Here is a 19,683-nt window from a genome sequence, read left to right as displayed (position 1 = left end):
GATTTTTTTAATGTGTCTTTGGATTCGATTTGCAAGTATTTTGTTGAGGATTTTTGCATCTATATTCATTAGGGAGATTGGCTGGTAGTTTTCCTTTTTTGTAACATCTTTGCCTGGTTTTGGTATTAGATTGATGTTAGCTTCATAAAATGAGTTAGGTAGTGTTCCATTTTCTTCAATGTTTTGAAAGAGTTTGAGTAAGATTGGTGTCAGTTCTTTCTGGAAAGTTTGGTAGAATTCCCCTGTGAAGCCATCTGGCCCTGGGCATTTATTTGTGGGAAGATTTTTGATGACTGATTGGATCTCTTTGCTTGTGATGGGTTGGTTGAGGTCTTCTATTTCTTCTCTGGTCAGTCTAGGTTGTTCATATGTTTCCAGGAAATTGTCCATTTCCTCTACATTATCCAGTTTGTTGCCATACAGTTGTTCATAATATCCTCTTATAATTTTTTTAATTTCTTCAGGATCTGCAGTTATGTCACCTTTTTCATTCATTATTTTGTTTATATGGGTCTTCTCTCTTTTTGATTTTGTCAGTCTAGCTAGGAGCTTGTCAATCTTGTTAATCTTCTCAAAGAACCAACTTTTGGTGATATTTATCCTATTGTTTTTTTGTTCTCTATGTCATTTATTTCTGCTTTAATCCTTGTTATTTCTTTTCTTCTACTTGGTTTAGGATTGGTTTGCTGTTCATTTTCTAGCTTCTTCAGTTGATCCATTAGTTCTTTGATTTTGGCTCTTTCTTCCTTTTTAATATATGCGTTTAGTGCTATAAATTTCCCCCTTAGCACTGCTTTTGCTGCATCCCATAGGTTTTGGTATGTTGTGTTCTCATTTTCATTCGTCTCTATATATTTAGTAATTTCTCTTGCTATTTCTTCTTTAACCCACTGATTGTTTAGGAGTGTGTTGTTTAACCTCCAGGTATTTGTGAATTTTCTAAGTCTCTGATGGTTATTGACTTCTAATTGTATTCCACTGTGGTCAGAGAATGTGCTTTGAATAATTTCAATCTTTTTAAATTTATTGAGGCTTGTTTTATGTCCCAGCATATGATCTATTCTGGAGAAAGTTCCATGAGCACTAGAAAAGTATGTGTATCCTGGTGATTTGGGATGTAATGTCCTGTATATGTCTGTTAAATCTAATTCATTTATCAGATTGTTTAGGTTTTCCATTTCCTTATTGGTCTTCTGTCTGGTTGATCTATCTATAGGAGAGAGTGATGTGTTGAAGTCTCCCACAATTATTGTGGAAACATCAATTGCTTCCTTTAGTTTTGCCAGTGTTTCTCTCATGTATTTTGTGGCACCTTGGTTGGGTGCATAGACATTTACGATTGTTATTTCTTCTTGCTGAATTGCCCCTTTTATTAGTACGTAGTGGCCTTCTTTGTCTCTCAAAACATCCCTGCATTTGAAGTCTATTTTATCTGAGATTAATATTGCTACACCTGCTTTCTTTTGGCTGTAGCTTGCATGAAATATTTTTTTCCATCCTTTCACTTTCAGTTTCTTTGTGTCCCTGTGTCTAAGATGGGTCTCTTGTATGCAACATATTGATGGTTCATTTTTTTTGATCCATTCTGCGAATCTATATCTTTTAATTGGGGAGTTTAATCCATTTACATTCAACGTTATAACCGTGAAGGCATTTCTTGAATCAGCCATCTTATCCTTTGGTTTATGTTTGTCATAATTTTTCCCCTCTGTCTATTAATATCCTTTATTGTACCCATACCGAATCTCTTTAGTACTGAACCTTTCTCCAAGTCTCTCTGTCCTTTCTTTGTTTCTCTGTCTGTAGGGCTCCCTTGAGTATCTCCAGTAGGGCAGGTCTCTTGTTAGCAAATTCTCTCAGCATTTCTTTGTCTGTGAAAAATTTAAGCTCTCCCTCAAATTTGAAGGAGAGCTTTGCTGGATAAAGTATTCTTGGCTGGAAATTCCTCTCACTCAGAATTTTAAATATATCGTGCCACTGCCTTCTTGCCTCCATGGTGGCTGCTGAGTAGTCACTACTTAGTCTTATGCTGTTTCCTTTGTATGTGGTGAATTGCTTTTCTCTTGCTGCTTTCAGAACTTGCTCCTTCTCTTCTGTGTTTGATAGTGTGATCAGTATATGTCTCGGAGTGGGTTTATTTGGATTTATTCTATTTGGAGTTCGCTGAGCATTTATGATTTGTGTATTTATGTTGTTTAGAAGATTTGGGAAGTTTTCCCCAACAATTTCTTTGAATACTCTTCCTAGACCTTTACCCTTTTCTTCCCCTTCTGGGACACCAATGAGTCTTATATTTGGACGTTTCATATTATCTATCATATCCCTGAGGTACATTTCGATTTTTTCAATTTTTTTCCCCATTATTTCCTTTATGTTTTCATTATCCATTCTGTCATCTTCGAGGTCACTGATTCGTTGTTCAACTTCCTCTAGTCTTGTACTATGAGTGTCCAGAATCTTTTTAATTTGGTCAACAGTTTCTTTAATTTCCATAAGATCATCCATTTTTTTATTTAGTCTTGCAATGTCTTCTTTATGCTCTTCTAGGGTCTTCTTGATTTCCTTTATCTCCCGTACTATGGTCTCATTGTTCATCTTTAGTTCTTTGAGTAGCTGCTCTAGGTGCTGTGTCTCTTCTGGTCTTTTGGTTTGGGTGCTTGGGCTTGGGTTATCCATATCGTCTGGTTTTTTCATATGCTTTATAATTTTCTGTTGTTTTTGGCCTCGTGGCATTTGCTGAACTTGATAGGGTTCTTTTAGGATTTGTAGACCAATTGAAGTCCTTATCTCTAATTTATCAGATCTACAGCTTCATGGAGTACACTTTCTCTAACTAACCAGCAGGTGGCGTCCACGAGCCACCTGTTCTCCACAAGCCAGTTCTCCCCTGCTTAGCCTTTTTGGTGAGTGGGGGAGTGAGTCTTGTGGGGTCCAATTGGTGTACCAAGCTTGCGTGTGTAGTTGGTGTTGCCTGCCCTGTATATGGGGCGTGTTTCTGGGCAGTCAGGGAGGGGGGGGTGGCTCTAATCTCCCTGGTGATCCTAGAGTTTCAAAGCTGCTGCAATAGTCTAATCCTTCAGTTCAGTCCTGCCACAGTTTGTCTCTGCCACTGACCCACAAGTCCTTGGTATTGGCGTATGGCTCCTGAGACTTGCAAGTGGGCCCCTCTTCCAGGCCGTGCACGCCGGGTCCTCTGTTGAGGGATGACTGTGCTATGTCACAGGTGAGTGTCGTCCCCCCAGGGCAGTTCTGGGCTGGTGGGCTGTGTAGGGAGGCTCCCAGTCTGCTGAAATGATGGCTGAATGGGGCTTTGTTAATTCACACTGCTCTACCTTCCCAGCTCTGGGACTATCAGCTGAGGTTGCAGGGAAGGCTAATGTCCACACCCAGTTTTGTGGTGTGTGCCTGTTATTTGAAGCACTTCCGTCACACTGGGTTGTCTGGGGCAGTTCTGGGCTATGGGGCTGGCGATGGGCAGGAGTGTTTCCTGTCCACCAGGATGATGGCTGTGGGCGGACACCCCCCTTTTCTTGGGAAGTTGTGGTGTTTAGTGAATTTTCTCAGCCACTGGATTATTGCGTTTTGTCTCAGAGCTCTCCTAGTTCTGCTCTTGACTTGACCTGCCCAAATAGTAAGTCTTTGAAGCTTTCTGTATTGGGCTTCTTAGAGTAATTGTTTTAGAAAAAGAAAAAAGGATTAAAAAAAAAAAAAAAAAAAAAAAAAAAAAGGGCCCTCCTCGGAGATCTAATGGGTTATTGAAATGCTAAGAGACAAAGCAACCAGGGCCATTAAGGAAAGGTCCACAGGGCAGAGAGATGAGCTTTTCTTCGGGATTTGCATATGCGCCTCAGGGCCCTTCTCCTTTCTATGTTCACCAGAACTCCAAAAATCCTCCGCTTTTATTTTGGAGTTTTTCATGTTGTTTTTTTTCTATGCCTGTCTCCTTTCTGCTGGGCTGGCTGCTCTCAGATTCTCTGGTGTCTGGTCTCAGTCTATCTATGGTTGGAGTCTGTATCAGTAGAATGAGTTTCCGATAAGAGCAGCCACTGCAGTTCTCCCTTCTCCTTCCTGGAGCTGACAGCCCCTCCTCCCCCGGGACTGAGCCTGGCAGGGAGGGGCGCGGGTCCCCTGGCCGCAAAAACTTACAGATTTCGCTGATCTCAGCAGTTCCACGTTTTCATGAGTGTTGTATGAAGTATGCCCAAAGTCAGATTGCTCTGTGGTGTCCAGTCCACGCAGTTCCCGGCTTTCTACCTACTTTATTGGAGGAGTAACTAAAACATACAGCTCACCAGTTTGCCATCTTGCCCCGCCTCTCCAAGATCACTACTTTTTAAAAACCAGAAAAACCAATCAGATAAAACTTAGGCTCATTTTTTAAAAAAAGGATATATGAACACTGGCCGCCATCAAAGTTGTATACATGTGAGTTAGGATGCATGTATATGTACATATGACAAAATGAAAAGACTTCTGAATTAGTACAATATTCAGGTCACTTTACCCATATGTAAAATGAAGAGTTGGCCTCATCACTGGATTGTTTATGTTCTGTAGGTCAAGGAAGGGAAGAGGGCTGGAAGAGGTTAGGAAGTAGGGAAAAAGTAAAGATGAAATAGGAGGGCTTCAGTCTCCCCATCTTGACATCAATCAGGGTATTTCTCCTTTTACTTGTTTGTTTGTTTTTGCTTCCAAGTAAGGCTTTATTTGAAGAAAGGATTCTGAGACTTTAACAAGTTTGAAAACTTTTTCTTGGCACTAGATGGTTTCTGAGCTCATCTACAGCTTTAAAATTACATGGTTCTGTTTAAATGTTTGCTCATTTTTACCATGAAGTTTTCAGAGTTCATGAAGTTTTGAGAGTTCTTTACATACTATGGACACAAGTCCTTTGTTAGACATGTGATTTGCAAACATTTTCCCCAAGTCTTTTTTTTTTGGGGGGGGGGGACAATTGATATCTTTTTTATTTTGAAATACTTTCAAATTTAAAGGACAGTTACAAAAAAGAATACAAACCCCATACAGAGAACTCCCACCACATACCAAGATACACCAACTTCAACATTTGCCATATCATTCTGTCTTATTAATCCACTTTCTGAACACTTGAGTGTAGGTTGTATACATCATGCTCCCTGAACAATTAATACTGTCATGCACACTTCCTAAGAACAAGGGTATTCACTTATGTAATCATCTTATGTGCAGTTATCAAGTTCAAGAAACTTAACATTGAAGCTTAAAGTCTACATTCCAATTTTTTCATGTCCCAATAACATCCCTTTGAGTTTTTTCTCCTCCCTCTGCTAGATCCCATCCACAATCATCTACTGCATTTAATTTTCATTTCTCTTTAGTTGTTCTTTCTTTAATTGTGGGACCATATATATAACATAAACTTTCTCATCTCAACCACTCCAAAGCATACCATTCAATGGGATTAATCACATTCACACTGCAGTATTCTCACCTTTCCTTAATCAAATTTTCCCATCTCCCCAAACAGAAACCATATATCCATTAGGCATTAGCTCCCTATTCCCCGAGTCCTGCCTCTGGCAACCTGTCCTCTAATTTCTGTCTCTATGAGCTTGCATATTCTCTGATATTTTCTTTGTGGTTAACATGGGGCTTAAATTTAATATCTTATATCTTTAACAATCTTATTTGCTTTTATACCAACTTAACTTCAATAGTATATACAAATTATGTTCCTAGACCCCTCCATCTGCCCACCTCTATGCAGTTCTTGTCACAAATTAAATGTTTATTCAGTATGAGTCTGAAACCACTGATTTTTCATATAATTTTTTACATTTGCCTCTTAATCCTGTAGAAGTAAAAAGTGGAATTATAAACCAAAAATACAATAATGGCACTTATATTTACCCATGTCATCACCCTCACCAGAGAATCTTTTTTATCTTCATGCAGCTTCAATCTATTGTTCATTGTCCTTTCCTTTCAAACTGCAGAACTCTCTTCAGCATCTCTTGTAGGGCTGGTTTAGCGGTGATGAACTCCCTGAGCTTTTGTTTATTTGGGAATGTCTTAATGTCTCCCTTATTTTTGAAAGACAATTTTGCCATATATAGAATTCTTGGTTGGCAATTTTCTGCCTTCAGCACTTTAAATATGTCATTTCACTGCCTTCTTGCTTCCATGGTTTCTGATGAGAAATTGGTACTAAATCTTACTGAGGCCTCCCTATATGTGACAGGTTGCTTCTTGCAGCTTTCAGAGTTTCTCTTTATCTTTGGCATTTGACAGTTTGATAATAATATGCCACAGAGTGGGTCTATTTGGGTTTATCCTGTCATTGAGCATCTTGAATGTACATATTCAAGTCTTTCATTAAATTTGGGAACTTTTCAGTCATTATTTCTTTGAATATTCTCTCTTCTATTCCTCAGACTTAATGATTTCAATGGTCTTACCTTCAAGATCTCTGATTTTTTCTTCTGTTGGCTCCAATCTGCTGTTGGACCCCTCTCTAAGGAATTTTTAAATTTCTGTTACTGTGGTTTTCAGTTTTGTTTGGTTCCTTTTCATAATTTCCACCCCTCTGTTAATATTCTCTGTGTTCCTCTATGATTTTTTCCTGATTTCCTTTAGCTCTCTGTTCTTGTTTTCCTTTAGTTCTGTGAGCATACGGAGAATCACATTTTGAAAGTCTTTGTCTGATAAGTCCTGGGTCTGTTCCTTCTCATTGACAGTTTCTAGTGCTTTAATCTTCTCCTTTGCCTGGACCTCCTGCTTCTTCATATGCATCATAATTTTTTGCTGAAACCTGGACATTTTTATATTTTCATGTGTTATCCCTGGATAACAGACTCTGAGGTGTCTGTTCCTTAAGATTGCATCCAGCTATTATTACGACAAAGCCTTCCTTGAATGCCAGGACCTAATGACAACAATTACAACAAAAGGCAAAAAAAAAAAAAAAAAAAACACCTTTCCCAGTTTTTGCCGATTGGCCTGTGCTAGTGCTCTCTTTGGGCTTATCCATAGTTTCGAAAAAACTCCAGGCCAAAGTGTGTGGGCCTCCCTGACCCTTTCTGCATATGCTTCTTCTTGTGGGCATGTGTGTGCGGCCCTAGGAATTCCCCCATATACATGGTTCCAAATGTCCCCTCTTCCCTAGGAAACAGTTTCCTCACAGTACCAGCCACTGCACTGTATGCCCTACAGCCAGCAATCTCCTATTCCAGGGAGCATGACTTGACTACTTTCCTACAGCTCTGTGAACTGCCTTCTACATGCAGGAGAGGTTCTGGGGCAGTGAATCCCTACAGCTACCACCAGACTGGGTCAGATGTATGTGCTCCCAGTATGTACCGAAGATTACTCTGCTCCCTTCAGAACCAGGAACAGGGATCTGTGCACTGCGAGTGCGGGCTGGCTTTGAGACGAGCTGGTGAGGGGTAGGGGACGGACCACCCAGGGCGCCCAAAGATCCTACCACTTCTAAGTAGCCTTTTTCTTGATCTGGCATTCACCCTGTTACTGAAGTCCTTTAACTGTTTTCTGGAGCTTTGAGAAAGATGTTTTTGCTAATTCTTGCTGGTTATTCAAAACTTCTGAGGTGGAGACATAACCCTGAAGCATCTCACTTTGTCATCTTGATTACAGCAGGGACTGATCAATTGATAAGACAGAAACAATGCACCCTGAGATTATCTTTCTGAAGAAATACCCCTAATTTTTCAGGACCCCCAGGTTCTCAAAGGCATACCTGGCAAACTCAATTTCTGGAATTCCTTCATTTCTTTTATAGTCTTTTCTTGCTGACTCTCTCTCCTATCATGAATTCTTCTATACTGTTTGACAATACAGGTTCTTCAAGCTCAAAACTTCAGTTCCATCATTAGACCATAACGTTCCTTTGCTAGGATTCTGGGCATACTGACAGTTACAACAACATGCAAACAATCTTCAAAACATTTGAGCAGGTAAGCCAACTTGGCAGGTGAAAGCACTGCCCTAACCCATACGTGGGATCTGACACCCAGGGGAGTGAATCCCCCTGGCAACGTGGAATATGACTCCCAGGGAGGAATCTAGACCCAGCATCGTGGGATGGAGAACATCTTCTTCACCAAAAGGGGAATGTGAAAGGAAATGAAATAAGCTCCAGTGGCAGAGAGATTCCAAAAGGAGACTAGAGGTCACTCTGGTGGGCACTCTTAACGCACAACATAGACAACCCTTTTTAGGTTCTAACAAATTGGAATAGCTAGCAGTAAATACCTGAAACTATCAAACTACAACCCAGAACCCATGAACCTTGAAGACGATTGTATAAAAATGTAGCTTATGAGGGGTGACAATGTGATTGGGAAAGCCATATGGACCACTGCCCTTCGTCTCATTTACAGATGGATGAGTAGAAAAATGGGGGAAGAGAAAAAAAAAAAGGAGAAAAAGACACCCAGTGTTCTTTTTTACTTTAATTGTTCTTTTCACTTTAATTTTTATTCTTATTATTTTTGTGTGTGTGGTAATGAAAATGTCAAAAATTAATTTTGGTGATGAATGCACAACTATATAATGGTACTGTAAACAACTGAATGTACACTTTGTTTTGTATGACTGCATGGTGTGTGAATATATCTCAATAAATATGAAAAAAAAAAAAATTTGAGCAGGGACTTGCAAACGCGGCTTCCATAAACTGCTCAGTCCCTGATTTCCAAACCAGTTGGTTTCTTCCTTGAAACAGTTACCAAGTTGTTTCACTGGATAAATGCTAGGTAAATGCTTGAGAAAATTAAGAATAAACAAACATGTTCATCCCTGTTGTGGCAAGAATAACAAACAATGATTTATGTGGAAAACACGTTTTGGTGAGGTCACAACCACCCCTCAAAAGTAACAGCTTAAGAAGGGGCCCAAGGAGCACCCCACGGGTGCTGGGCCAGACACATATCACACCTGCAGAGCTGCTGGTGAGGGTCCAGGCAGGAGGTTGCCTCCACTGCTTCCTCCCCACGGTAGCGCACAGGCTCCTGCTCCCAGTCAGAGCCACATCTCAGCTGTTGCTGAAGGCACCACTGTCTGGGAGCTTTTCTCATTTTCACAAGCCATGGTAGCTACATCATGGGAAGCCTCCCCATGCAGTGACTGGGCCAGTGAAGAGGGCGAGCATGCAAATGGGGGCCAGGTCTCACAGGCTGCCACCAACAGGAATGTGGCCTTGGGGACAATGGCAACACCAACCTCTCCCAGTCCTTTTATTCTCTTAACAAATCTTTTCATTCTCCTAAAAGTGTCCTTTGCCAAGAAAAAGCTAATTTTGAAGTCCAATTTATCAAGTTTTTTCTTTTACGGATCATGCTTTTGATGTCATGCTTAAGAACTACTTGCCTGACATAAAATCAAGACTTTCTCCTACCTCTTCTTCGAGGAGTGTTACAGTGTTACATTTCTAATACTGGAACTCTCATACACTGCTGGTGGGAATGCAAAATGGTACAGCCACTTTGAAAAAAGTATGGCATTTTTGTGAAATATTAAACATAAAACTAATATATTACCCAGGAACCTTACCTCAGGTAAGGTTCACACAAAAACATGTATGTGAATGTTTATAGCAGCATTATTCATAATTACCCAAACTGGAAACAATGCAAATGTCCTTCAGTGTATGAATGGATAAATAAACTGTATAGCCATACAATAAAAGAATATTACTCAGCAATAAAAAGGAATAAACTATTTAGGCATGCAATACTGACTGAATCTTAAATGCATGAGGCTAAGGGAAAGAAGCCAATTTCAAAAGACTACATACTGTATGATTCTATTTATATGACATTCTGAAACAGGCAAAACAACACATTGAAAACACAACAGAGACGGGGCAGCGTCCAACTACAAAGGAGCACCATGAGAGAATTTCTTGGGGTATTAGAATACCCTGTATCCTTTTTGGGGTGGCGATAATAAGTATCTACACAAGTGTTCATACTCATAGAGCTCTACACCAAATAATCTACTGAACATAAATTAAAGAAAAAAAAAGTCCTGTATATAAACATTTTTTTAAATCACAGATGGTTCTATAAAAGTACTATCAAGTCAATTTTAAAGGATCAAATATTTCATAATTAACATTTTAACTTCTCAAATATCACAAAAAAGCATTTTAAATTAAGACCCAAAGCAAAGGAACTCTAGTACTAAACTGTACTAATTCTAGTAACTAAACTCTAGTAATTAAAATTTTTACCTTTTTTGTGTGTGGGTGCAAATCCTGACCATAAGTTGCCTGATTTGGGAGGGCTTGCTGATAAACGTGGATTAATGCCTTCATTTGATGGAAGGGTCTGTGGTGCAGACAGGTCATTCAAATGGACATCAGTGATATATTCTGTAATATTTAAATTTTCTATTATTACCTTAAACAGTAAAATTCTTCTACATATCAATAAATGTTAATTTAAGGGTTTCTTACTTTAGTTCAACTATCTTTCATTTAGCTACCTGCTCTTTTATGAAGAACACTGACTAGCACTATGGTGTAACTGGTCATAACAGGTATCATAATAGGTTCATTTTGGTTTCCTACACAACAAGACACATACCAAATATTTAGTTGTTGATGTGACTACACTGACAACATTTTTAATCAAATAGTGAATGTGATTACAAAACAAAATTTTTTAAAATAAAATGGCAAATTCTGAAGAGCTCAATTTTCTAGACTAATGTTTAACAGTATATAACGGAATTCAGGTGAAATGTTTAGTTAAAAAGAATGAATTCTTATATAATTAAATGACCCATAAATTCCTTATCTTCAGGTTCTATAATTTTATGATTTTAACTTCACATTCACAGGCCAATATTGCTAAATATAACTTTATGAACCAGAAAGCCTCCAAGTTACAACCATTAAGACATTCTTATAAATTATTTTCAAATTATTACATTTGAACTATACATTGTAATCTACTCCGCACAAAATATAAGCTAAAGCTACTAATTATTTTTATTATGCTTAAACACAGCTTATAGACTGTGAATTTTGACATGTAAATACACTAGAAATGTGTTCTGAACATTTTAGTGACATGCCAATGCTAATTTTGCCCTCCCCCAAAAATCAGAAAATAGTGAAATACTAGTCTTAAATAAAAATATATCGTCTTATAACCATATGTCTATAAATGAAAAAACACTATCATTTTCATGATCAAATTATTAAATTGTCACCTGAAGCTCTGCTATGTATTTGTACTTTGACAGTTTCCTGGTTGTTCAAGTCAACTGTTTCAGACACACAGTCTCTATTTTTATCTATTTCTCCTTCAGAATTTACTTTATTAATCTTATTGCACATCTTTTCTTTTTGCCAATCTTTTGACATTTCTGAATTGTTCTCATCATCCTGAATTAACATGGTTGTTTCATTATTATCTTCAGAAAAGCCTCTAGAGCCATTTTCATTTTCTGCTTTATCACTGCTGCCACAAGATTCACAGGACTGAAAATCTACATCTGATTGGCTCTTATCTTCTTCCATGCTCTCCTCAGTCGTTACAGTTTGAGTATCTTCCTCTACTTCCATAACCTGCTCTTTCAGTTCTTCATGAAGCAGATCCATTAAACATCGAAGGAATTCTTGAGCATCCTAATATATCAGTAACATAGACAGTACCACTTCATTAAAACTATGTGTATGTAAAAACTTTAGGAATATACAAAATGTGGTTATCAACTGATTTATAAATGCATAATAGTACAATGAGGAAATACAATTTTGTAGATGGCATCGGTGGGATGCATTCAGTACTAGAAAGTTATGCGAATAAAACAAAAGATGTTAATATACTGAAGATTATCTGGAGGTCAGCTATTAGTAAGGCTGCCATTTTTGAAAACTGGAAGAATAAGGGATAAGGAAGAATTTACCTCATGAATTCAGAGATGTTCTAAATTTAAATACTTAATAAGTTTGGCTTAAATTAAAGGTTTATCCAATATTGCACTGTACCTCCAAAGAAATATCCTTGATCCATCTGGAATGCTTATTAAAAATACAAATTCCTGGGTCCCAACTCAAACCTACCAAATTAGAATCTTTGAGGTGAGATCAAGGAATTTGCATCCAAAAAAAGAACAGGGAATAGTTTGAGAAAGAAAACAAAAGTGTGAGGACCAAGTTTTAATATTAAAAGATATTATATAAAGCTACAATCAATAAAGGTACTAAGTGGTACTAATTCAGGAAAACAAAGGTCAACAAACTAGATTAGAAAACCCAGAAACACACCCTATTATAAACTAATAAAGCATAAATACTAGCAAAGAAAGAAATCTTAAAAATCAGGTAGGAAGAGAATTTTTAATTAGCAGTTTTAATTAATTTTTAATTAGCTATTTATTAAAAAAATAAATGTAGATAATACTGTATTACAATCCTAAAATATATATCAAATGTATCAAAAATTCATTATAAAAACTGAAGGCCTAAAATACAGAATATAGGTGAAAATTTATCTTATCTCTGGATGCGGAACTTTTCTAAGCTTTTAAAAGCCCTAGAAGAAAAATGGACATATTTGCCCAGATACAAAATTTAAAATCTCTAAAAAAGATTTTTTTAATTAAGAGAAAGTAAAAAAATATATAATAATATTATAAAGGATTACTATTCTTGGTAAATAAAGACATGAAGAATGATGACCCAAAAAGATAAATGGGCAAGTAAAATAAACTATGAAAGAAGAAATACAAATGACTAATTTAAAACAGTATAACATTTTCTACCAACTTTATAAAAGATCAATAAAATTATGAATAAAAGGCAATATAAAACTAACCTGCTGGGAATACCCCCGAAATGTTGGATTTACGCTTTTAATTCCTTGAAACAAATTAGTAGGCACAACAGATCCTGGCCTGAGGAAGAAAACAATTTTTAAAGAAATACATATTTGCAATTTAAATTGTTTTTTAGAAATTATTAACCAATTACCCAGAATGTTAAATAAATTGAAAAGGGCTTAAGTTTCAAAAAATAATTCAGACATGTCCAGTATTATTTTTCATAGGTTCATCAGACAATCTCATTGTTAATATGCATATAAGCAATATTTTATTGCTCTCCTCCTCCAATTAAATGATCATACACCACTGCATGACTTTTAAGAAGACATCTATCATTTTTTAAAATAAAATCCCTATGCCAGCAAAATTAAGAAGTACCTTAGTATACTATCTAATAAATACAATTTTAAAACCAGATATAAAATACCCCTAAAACCAAAATCAAAAGAAGTAAACCAAATACATAAAAAACTCAGACACTTAAATAACAAAAAATTTTGTTCTGTGATACTTTTATAGTATGATAAACTTTCAAAACTATGAACTTTCAAGTTTCAGGGCAAAGAAGCTTAAACACAACAGTTAAGGACAAGTGCTAGTTACACAGAAAGTAAGCTAGGGCCTCTGGCAGCACTGAATCATTCCACCTTATTTAGCTTGAGCTCTTTGCAGCTTGGTTCATGGATTATATCCTTGCCCGTTGCGTACTATATACTAATCCAGATGACAAACCAGTGAACTATGTCAAAAGCACTCTCTCTAATCAACACTTCATTTGAAAAAAAAGTTTTCTGTTTTTCACATAGCTTGCTGCCCTGCAAGAGTTAACAGCACAATTTTGTTTTTTAATACAAGAAGTATTTCTAGGGGAAAAAAACAGGGAGAAATTTCTCCAGAAGGGAGAAAAGACAAATACAGAGTATTCTGGCTCTTTAATGTTACTTTCACATCCCAAGAGAAGAACTCATTGAACTCACTCTCTTTTACCAGCATACTGAAAAGACAGTAATAACAATTTTTTAACTCAAGAAATACATTCACAACTTCCAGGAGATGGCGGTTTGGAGAGACAGTGCAAAAAAACACCTCTGTGAAAGATACTAGATAAAAGCCAGAAAGTGACCAAGAACACCAGTTCCAGCGATGCACTAGGTGGACAAGGTCTGCTAAATCCACAGGGACCGTGCACTTGGTTAAACTGGGAGTCTGTGTTCTGAAACAAGTGAGTAAGCCTGCTGAATATCCAGCAGCCATGCTGCGGTTTGGGGAAACCGTGGGTTGGCATTTGGAGTCGGACTACTACTTTTTAAAAAATTCAAAAGTGGCTGCAGATACGGCAGCCAGAACCACACAGTGAAGCGCGGTAGGAACGGGCTGTGGGTACGCCTCAGTATCTGGCGTGGACAACAGCCTTTCGCGCGCCCACTGCTAATTGTCTCCAAGAGAGAAAGAAGAGATGAACCAAAAGGAGAAAATAACCACGCCTCTTACAGCAATCTTCCTGGTGGGCTGGGAACGCTCCTGCCCGGTGCCGGTGCCACAGCCCAATGCCAGGCCAAGAAACCTAGTGTGTTGGGAAGTGTTTCCAGCATCAAGCACACACACCACAATACTGGGCGTGGGCAATAGCCTTTTGCGCACCCACAGCTAATTGTGTCCGAGCTAGGAAGGCAGAGCTGTGCAAAAAGAGGGAAATTAACACGCCCCATACAGCTATCCTTTCAGAAGGCTGGGAACACCCCTACATGGCCCAGCAGCCCAGAACTTCCCTTGAGGGATGGTGTGCACTTGTGATGTAGCACAGTCTTCCCTCAGCAGAAGCCTTAAGAGGGCACGGCTCAGAAGAGGGTCCCACTCGGAAATCCCAGGGACCATACGCCAATACCAAGGACTTGTGGACAATCTGTCAATCTTGCGGCAGAGACAATCTGTGGTGAGACTGAACTGAAGGTTTAGACTCTTGCAACAGCCTTAAATCTCCATGAACATCTGGGAGGTTTGATTTATTAAAGCCGCCCTCCCTCCCTAACCACTCAGACACATGCTCCACATTCAGGGCGGACAATACCAACAACACACCCAAAATTGGTGCACCAAATGGACTCCCACAAGAATCAGAATCCCACACACCACAAAGACAAAGTTGTGGAGAACTGGCTGGAGGGGAATAGGTGGCTTGCGGATGCCACCTGCTAGTTAGTTAGAGAAAGTGTACGCCACCAAGCTGTAGATCTGACACATTAGACGTTAGTCTATGAATTAGCTTACATATCCTAAAAGAACGCTATCAAGTTAAGCAAATGCCAAGAGGCCAAAAACAACAGAAAATTTTAAAGCATATGAAAAAACCAGACGATATGGATAACCCAAACCCAAACACCCAAATCAAAAGATCAGAGGAGACGCAGTACTTGGAGCAATTAATCAAAGAACTAAAGACAAACAAAGAGAGCATGACACAGGATATAAAGGACATGAAGAAGACCCTAGAAGAGCATAAAGAAGAAACTGCAAGAGTAAATATAAAAAGAGAAGACCTTATGGAAATAAAAGAAACTGTTGACTAAATTAAAACGATGCTGGATTTTCATACTATAAGACTAGAGGAAGCTGAAAAATCAATCAGCGACCTGGAGGATGACAAACTGAAAATGAAAGAACAAAAGAAAGAATGCGGAAAAAAATCAAAAAATCAAAATGGACCTCAGGGATATGATAGATAAAATAAAACGTCCAAATATAACACTCACTGGTGTCCCAGAAGGGTAAAGGCCTAGAATAAGAGCATTCAAAGAAATTGTTAGGGAAAACTTCCAACCTTCTACACAACATAAATACACAAATCATAAATGCCCAGCGAACTCCAAATAGAATAAATCCAAATAAACCCACTCCAATATATATTCTGATCACACTGTCAAATACGGAAGAGAAGGAGCAAGTTCTGAAAGCAGCAAGAGAAAAGCAATTCACCACATACAAAGGAAACAACATAAGACTAAGTAGTGACTACTCAGAGGTCACCACGGAGGCATGACATATTTAAAGTTCTGAGAGAGAAAAATTGACAACCAAGAATTCTTTATCCAGCAGAGCGCTCCCTCAAATTTGAGGGAGAGCTTAAATTTTTCACAGACAAACAATGCTGAGAAATTTTGCTAATAAAAGACCTGACCTACTTCAGATACTAAAGAGAGCCCTACAGACAGAGAAACAAAGAAAGGAGAGAGAGATACAGAGAAAGGTTCAGTACTAAAGAGATTCAGTATGGTTATGTTAAAGGACATTAACAGAGAGAGGGAAAAAATATATCTGACAAACATAAACCAAAGGATAGGATGGCTGATTCAAGAAATGCCTTCACAGTAATAACATTGAATGTAAATGGATTAAACTCCCCAATTAAAAGATGTAGATTGGCAGAATGGATTAAAAAATATGAACCATCAGTATGCTGCATACAAGAGACTCATCTTAGACACAGGGACACAAAGAAATTGAAAGTGAAAGGATGGGAGAAAATATTTCATGCAAGCTACAGCCAAAAGAAAGCAGATGTAGCAATATTAATCTCAGATAAAATAAACTTTAAATGCAAGGATATTATGAGAGACAAAGAAGATCACTACATACTAACAAAAGGGGCAATTCAACAAGAAGAAATAACAGTCATAAACGTTTACGCACCCAATCATGGTGCCACAAAATACATGAGACAAACACTGGCAAAACTAAAGGAAGCAACTGATATTTTCCACAATAATTATGGGAAACTTCAACACATCATTCTCTCCTATAGATAGATCAACCAGACAGAAGACCAATAAGGAGAATGAAAACATAAACAATCTGATAAATGAATTTGATTTAACAAGACATATAGCGAACACTACATCCCAAATCACCAGGATACACATTCTTCTCTAGTCCTCACGGAACTTTCTCCAGAATAGACCATATGCTGGGACATAAAACAAGCCTCAAAAAATTTTAAAAAATTGAAATTATTCAAAGCACATTCTCTGACCACAATGGAATACAAATAAAAGTCAATAAGCATCAGAGACTTAGAAAGTTCACAAATACCTGAAGGTTAAACAACACGCTCCTAAACAATCAGTGGGTTAAAGAAGAAATAGCAAGAGAAATTGCTAAATATATAGAAACAAATGAAAATGAGAACACAACATATCAATACCTATGGGATGCAGCAAAAGCAGTACTGAGGGGTAAGTTTATAGCACTAAATGCATACATCAGAAAGGAAGAAAGAGCTAAAAAAAAAAAAAAAAAACTAATGGAGCAACTGAAGAAGCTAGAAAATGAACAACAAACCAACCCTAAATCAAGCAGAAGAAAAGAAATAACAAGGATTAAAGCAGAAATAAATGACATAGAGAACAAAAAAACAATAGAGAGAATAACACTAAGAGTTGGTTCTTTGAGAATATAAACCAGATTGACAAACCCCTAGCTAGACTGACAAAACCAAAAAGAGAGAAGACCCATATAAACAAAATAATGAATGAGAAAGGTGACATTACTACGGATCCCGAAGAAATTGAAAAAAATTATAAGAGGATACTATGAACAACGGTATGCCAACAAACTGGATAATGTAGAGGAAATGGACAATTTCCTGGAAACATATGAACAACCTCGACTGACCAGAGAAGAAACAGAAGACCTCAACCAACCAATCACAAATAAAGAGATCCAATCAGTCATCAAAAAGCTTCCCACAAATTAATGCCCAGAGCCAGATGGCTTCACAAGGGAATTCTACCAAACTTTCCAAAAAGAACTGACACCAATCTTATTTAAACTCATTCAAAACATTGAAGGAAATGGAAGACTACCTAACATATTTTATGAAGCTAACATCAGTCTAATACCAAAACCAAGCAAAGATGCTACAAAAAAGGAAAACTAGAGGCCAATCTCCCTAATGAATATCAATGCAAGAATTCTCAACAAAATACCTGCAAATCGAATCCAAAGACACATTAAAAAAACTCATACACCATGATCAAGTGGGGTTCATTCCAGGCATGCAAGGATGGTTCAACTAAGAAAATCAATCAGTGTAATACAGCACATTAACAAATCAAAACAGAAAAATCAAATGGTCATCTCAATAGATGCTGAAGAAGCATTTGACAAAATCCAACATCACTTTTCGATAAAAACACTTCAGAAGGTAGGAATTGAAGGAAACTTCCTCAATATGATAAAGAGCATATATGAAAAACCCACAGCCAGCATAGTACTCAATGGTGAGAGACTCTAAGCCTTTCCTCTAAGATCAGCAACGAGACAAGGATGCCCACTGTCACCACTGCTATTCAACATTGTGCTAGAAGTGCTAGCCAGGGCAATCCGGTAAGACAGAGAAATAAAAGGCATTCAAACTGGAAAGGAAGAAGTAAAACTGTCATTATTTGCAGATGATATGATCTTATATCTGGAAAACCCTGAGAAATCAACAATACAGCTACTAGTGCTAATAAATTTAGCAAAGTAGCGGGATACAAGATTAATGCACACAAGTCAGTGATGCTTCTATAAGCTAGAAATGAATGAAGTGAAGAGACACTCCAGAAAAAGATATCATTTTCAATAGCAACTAAAAAAATCAAGTACCTAGGAATAAACTTAACCAAAGATGTAAAAGACTCATACAAAGAAAATTACATAACTCTACTAAAAGAAATAGAAAGGGACTTCAAAAGATAAAAAATATTCTATGTTCCTGGATAGGAAGGCTAAATGTCATTAAGAAGTCAATTCTACCCAAACTAATCTACACAGTCAATGCAATCCCAATCAAAATTCTAACAACCTACTTTGCAAACTTGGAAAAGCTAGTTATCAAATTCATTTGGAAAAGGAAGATGCCTCGAATTGCTAAAAACACTCTAAAAAAGAAAAACAAATTGGGAGGACTTACACTCCCTGACTCTGAAGCTTACTATAAAGCCACAGTAGTCAAAACAGCATGGTACTGGCACAAATACAGATATATCGATCAATGGAATCAAATTGAGAATCTGGAGATAGACCCCCAGATCTACAGCCAACTGATCTCTGATAAGGCCACCAAAGCCACTTAACTGGGACATAACAGTCTTTTTAACAAATGGGGCTGGGAGAGTTGGATATCCATATCCAAAAGAATGAAAGAGGACCCCTACCTCACACCCTACACAAAAATTAACTCAAAGTGGATCAAAGACCTCAATATAGAAGACAGTACCATAAAACTCCTAGAAGATAATGTAGGGAAACATCTTCAAGACCTTGTATTAGGAGGTCACTTCCTAGACCTTACACCCAAAGCACAAGCAACAAAGGAAAAAACAGATAAATGGCAACTCCTCAAGCTTAGAAGTCTCTGTACCTCAAAGGAATCTGTCAAAAAGGTGAAGAGGTAGCCAACTGAATGGGAAAAAAATTTTGGAAACCATGTATCTGACAGAAGACTGATATCTTGCATACATAAAGAAATCCTACAACTCAATGACAATAGTACAGACAGCCCAATTACAAAATGGGCAAAAGATATGAAAGGACAGTTCTCTGAAGGGGAAATACAAATGGCCAAGAAACACATGAAAATACCTTCAGCTTCACTAGCTATTAAAGAGATACAAATTAAGACTACAATGAGATACCATCTCACACCAATTAGAATGGCTGCCATTAAACAAACAGGAAACTACAAATGCTGGAGAGGATGTGGAGAAACTGGAACTCTTATTCATTGTTGGTGGGACTGTATAATGGTTCAGCCACTCTGGAAGTCACTCTGGCAGTTCCTTGGAAAACTAGATATAAAGTTACCCT

General features: G+C 37.6%; 1 protein-coding gene across 5 annotated transcripts in view; it reads right to left on the bottom strand.

The window, feature by feature from the left end:
* USP33 (ubiquitin specific peptidase 33) overlaps window positions 1-19,683 on the bottom strand; it is a 106,746-nt gene that overhangs the window by 50,481 nt on the left and 36,582 nt on the right. For all 5 annotated transcript variants that reach the window (XR_005215334.1, XM_037826872.1, XM_037826874.1 and 2 more), the window contains exons 9-11: window positions 12,831-12,909; window positions 11,221-11,638; window positions 10,235-10,375 (exon numbers count right to left, since the gene is read on the bottom strand). Coding sequence is in view for 4 of the 5 variants with exons in the window: in XM_037826872.1 (XP_037682800.1) it covers window positions 10,235-10,375; window positions 11,221-11,638; window positions 12,831-12,909 (638 nt within the window). In the remaining variant the exon portion in view is untranslated. The remainder of the gene's footprint in view (window positions 1-10,234; window positions 10,376-11,220; window positions 11,639-12,830; window positions 12,910-19,683) is intronic.

This window comes from Choloepus didactylus, chromosome 2, assembly GCF_015220235.1.
Source record: "Choloepus didactylus isolate mChoDid1 chromosome 2, mChoDid1.pri, whole genome shotgun sequence".
Taxonomy (NCBI): domain Eukaryota; kingdom Metazoa; phylum Chordata; class Mammalia; order Pilosa; family Megalonychidae; genus Choloepus; species Choloepus didactylus.
This window is presented reverse-complemented; position numbering and strand designations above follow the sequence as displayed.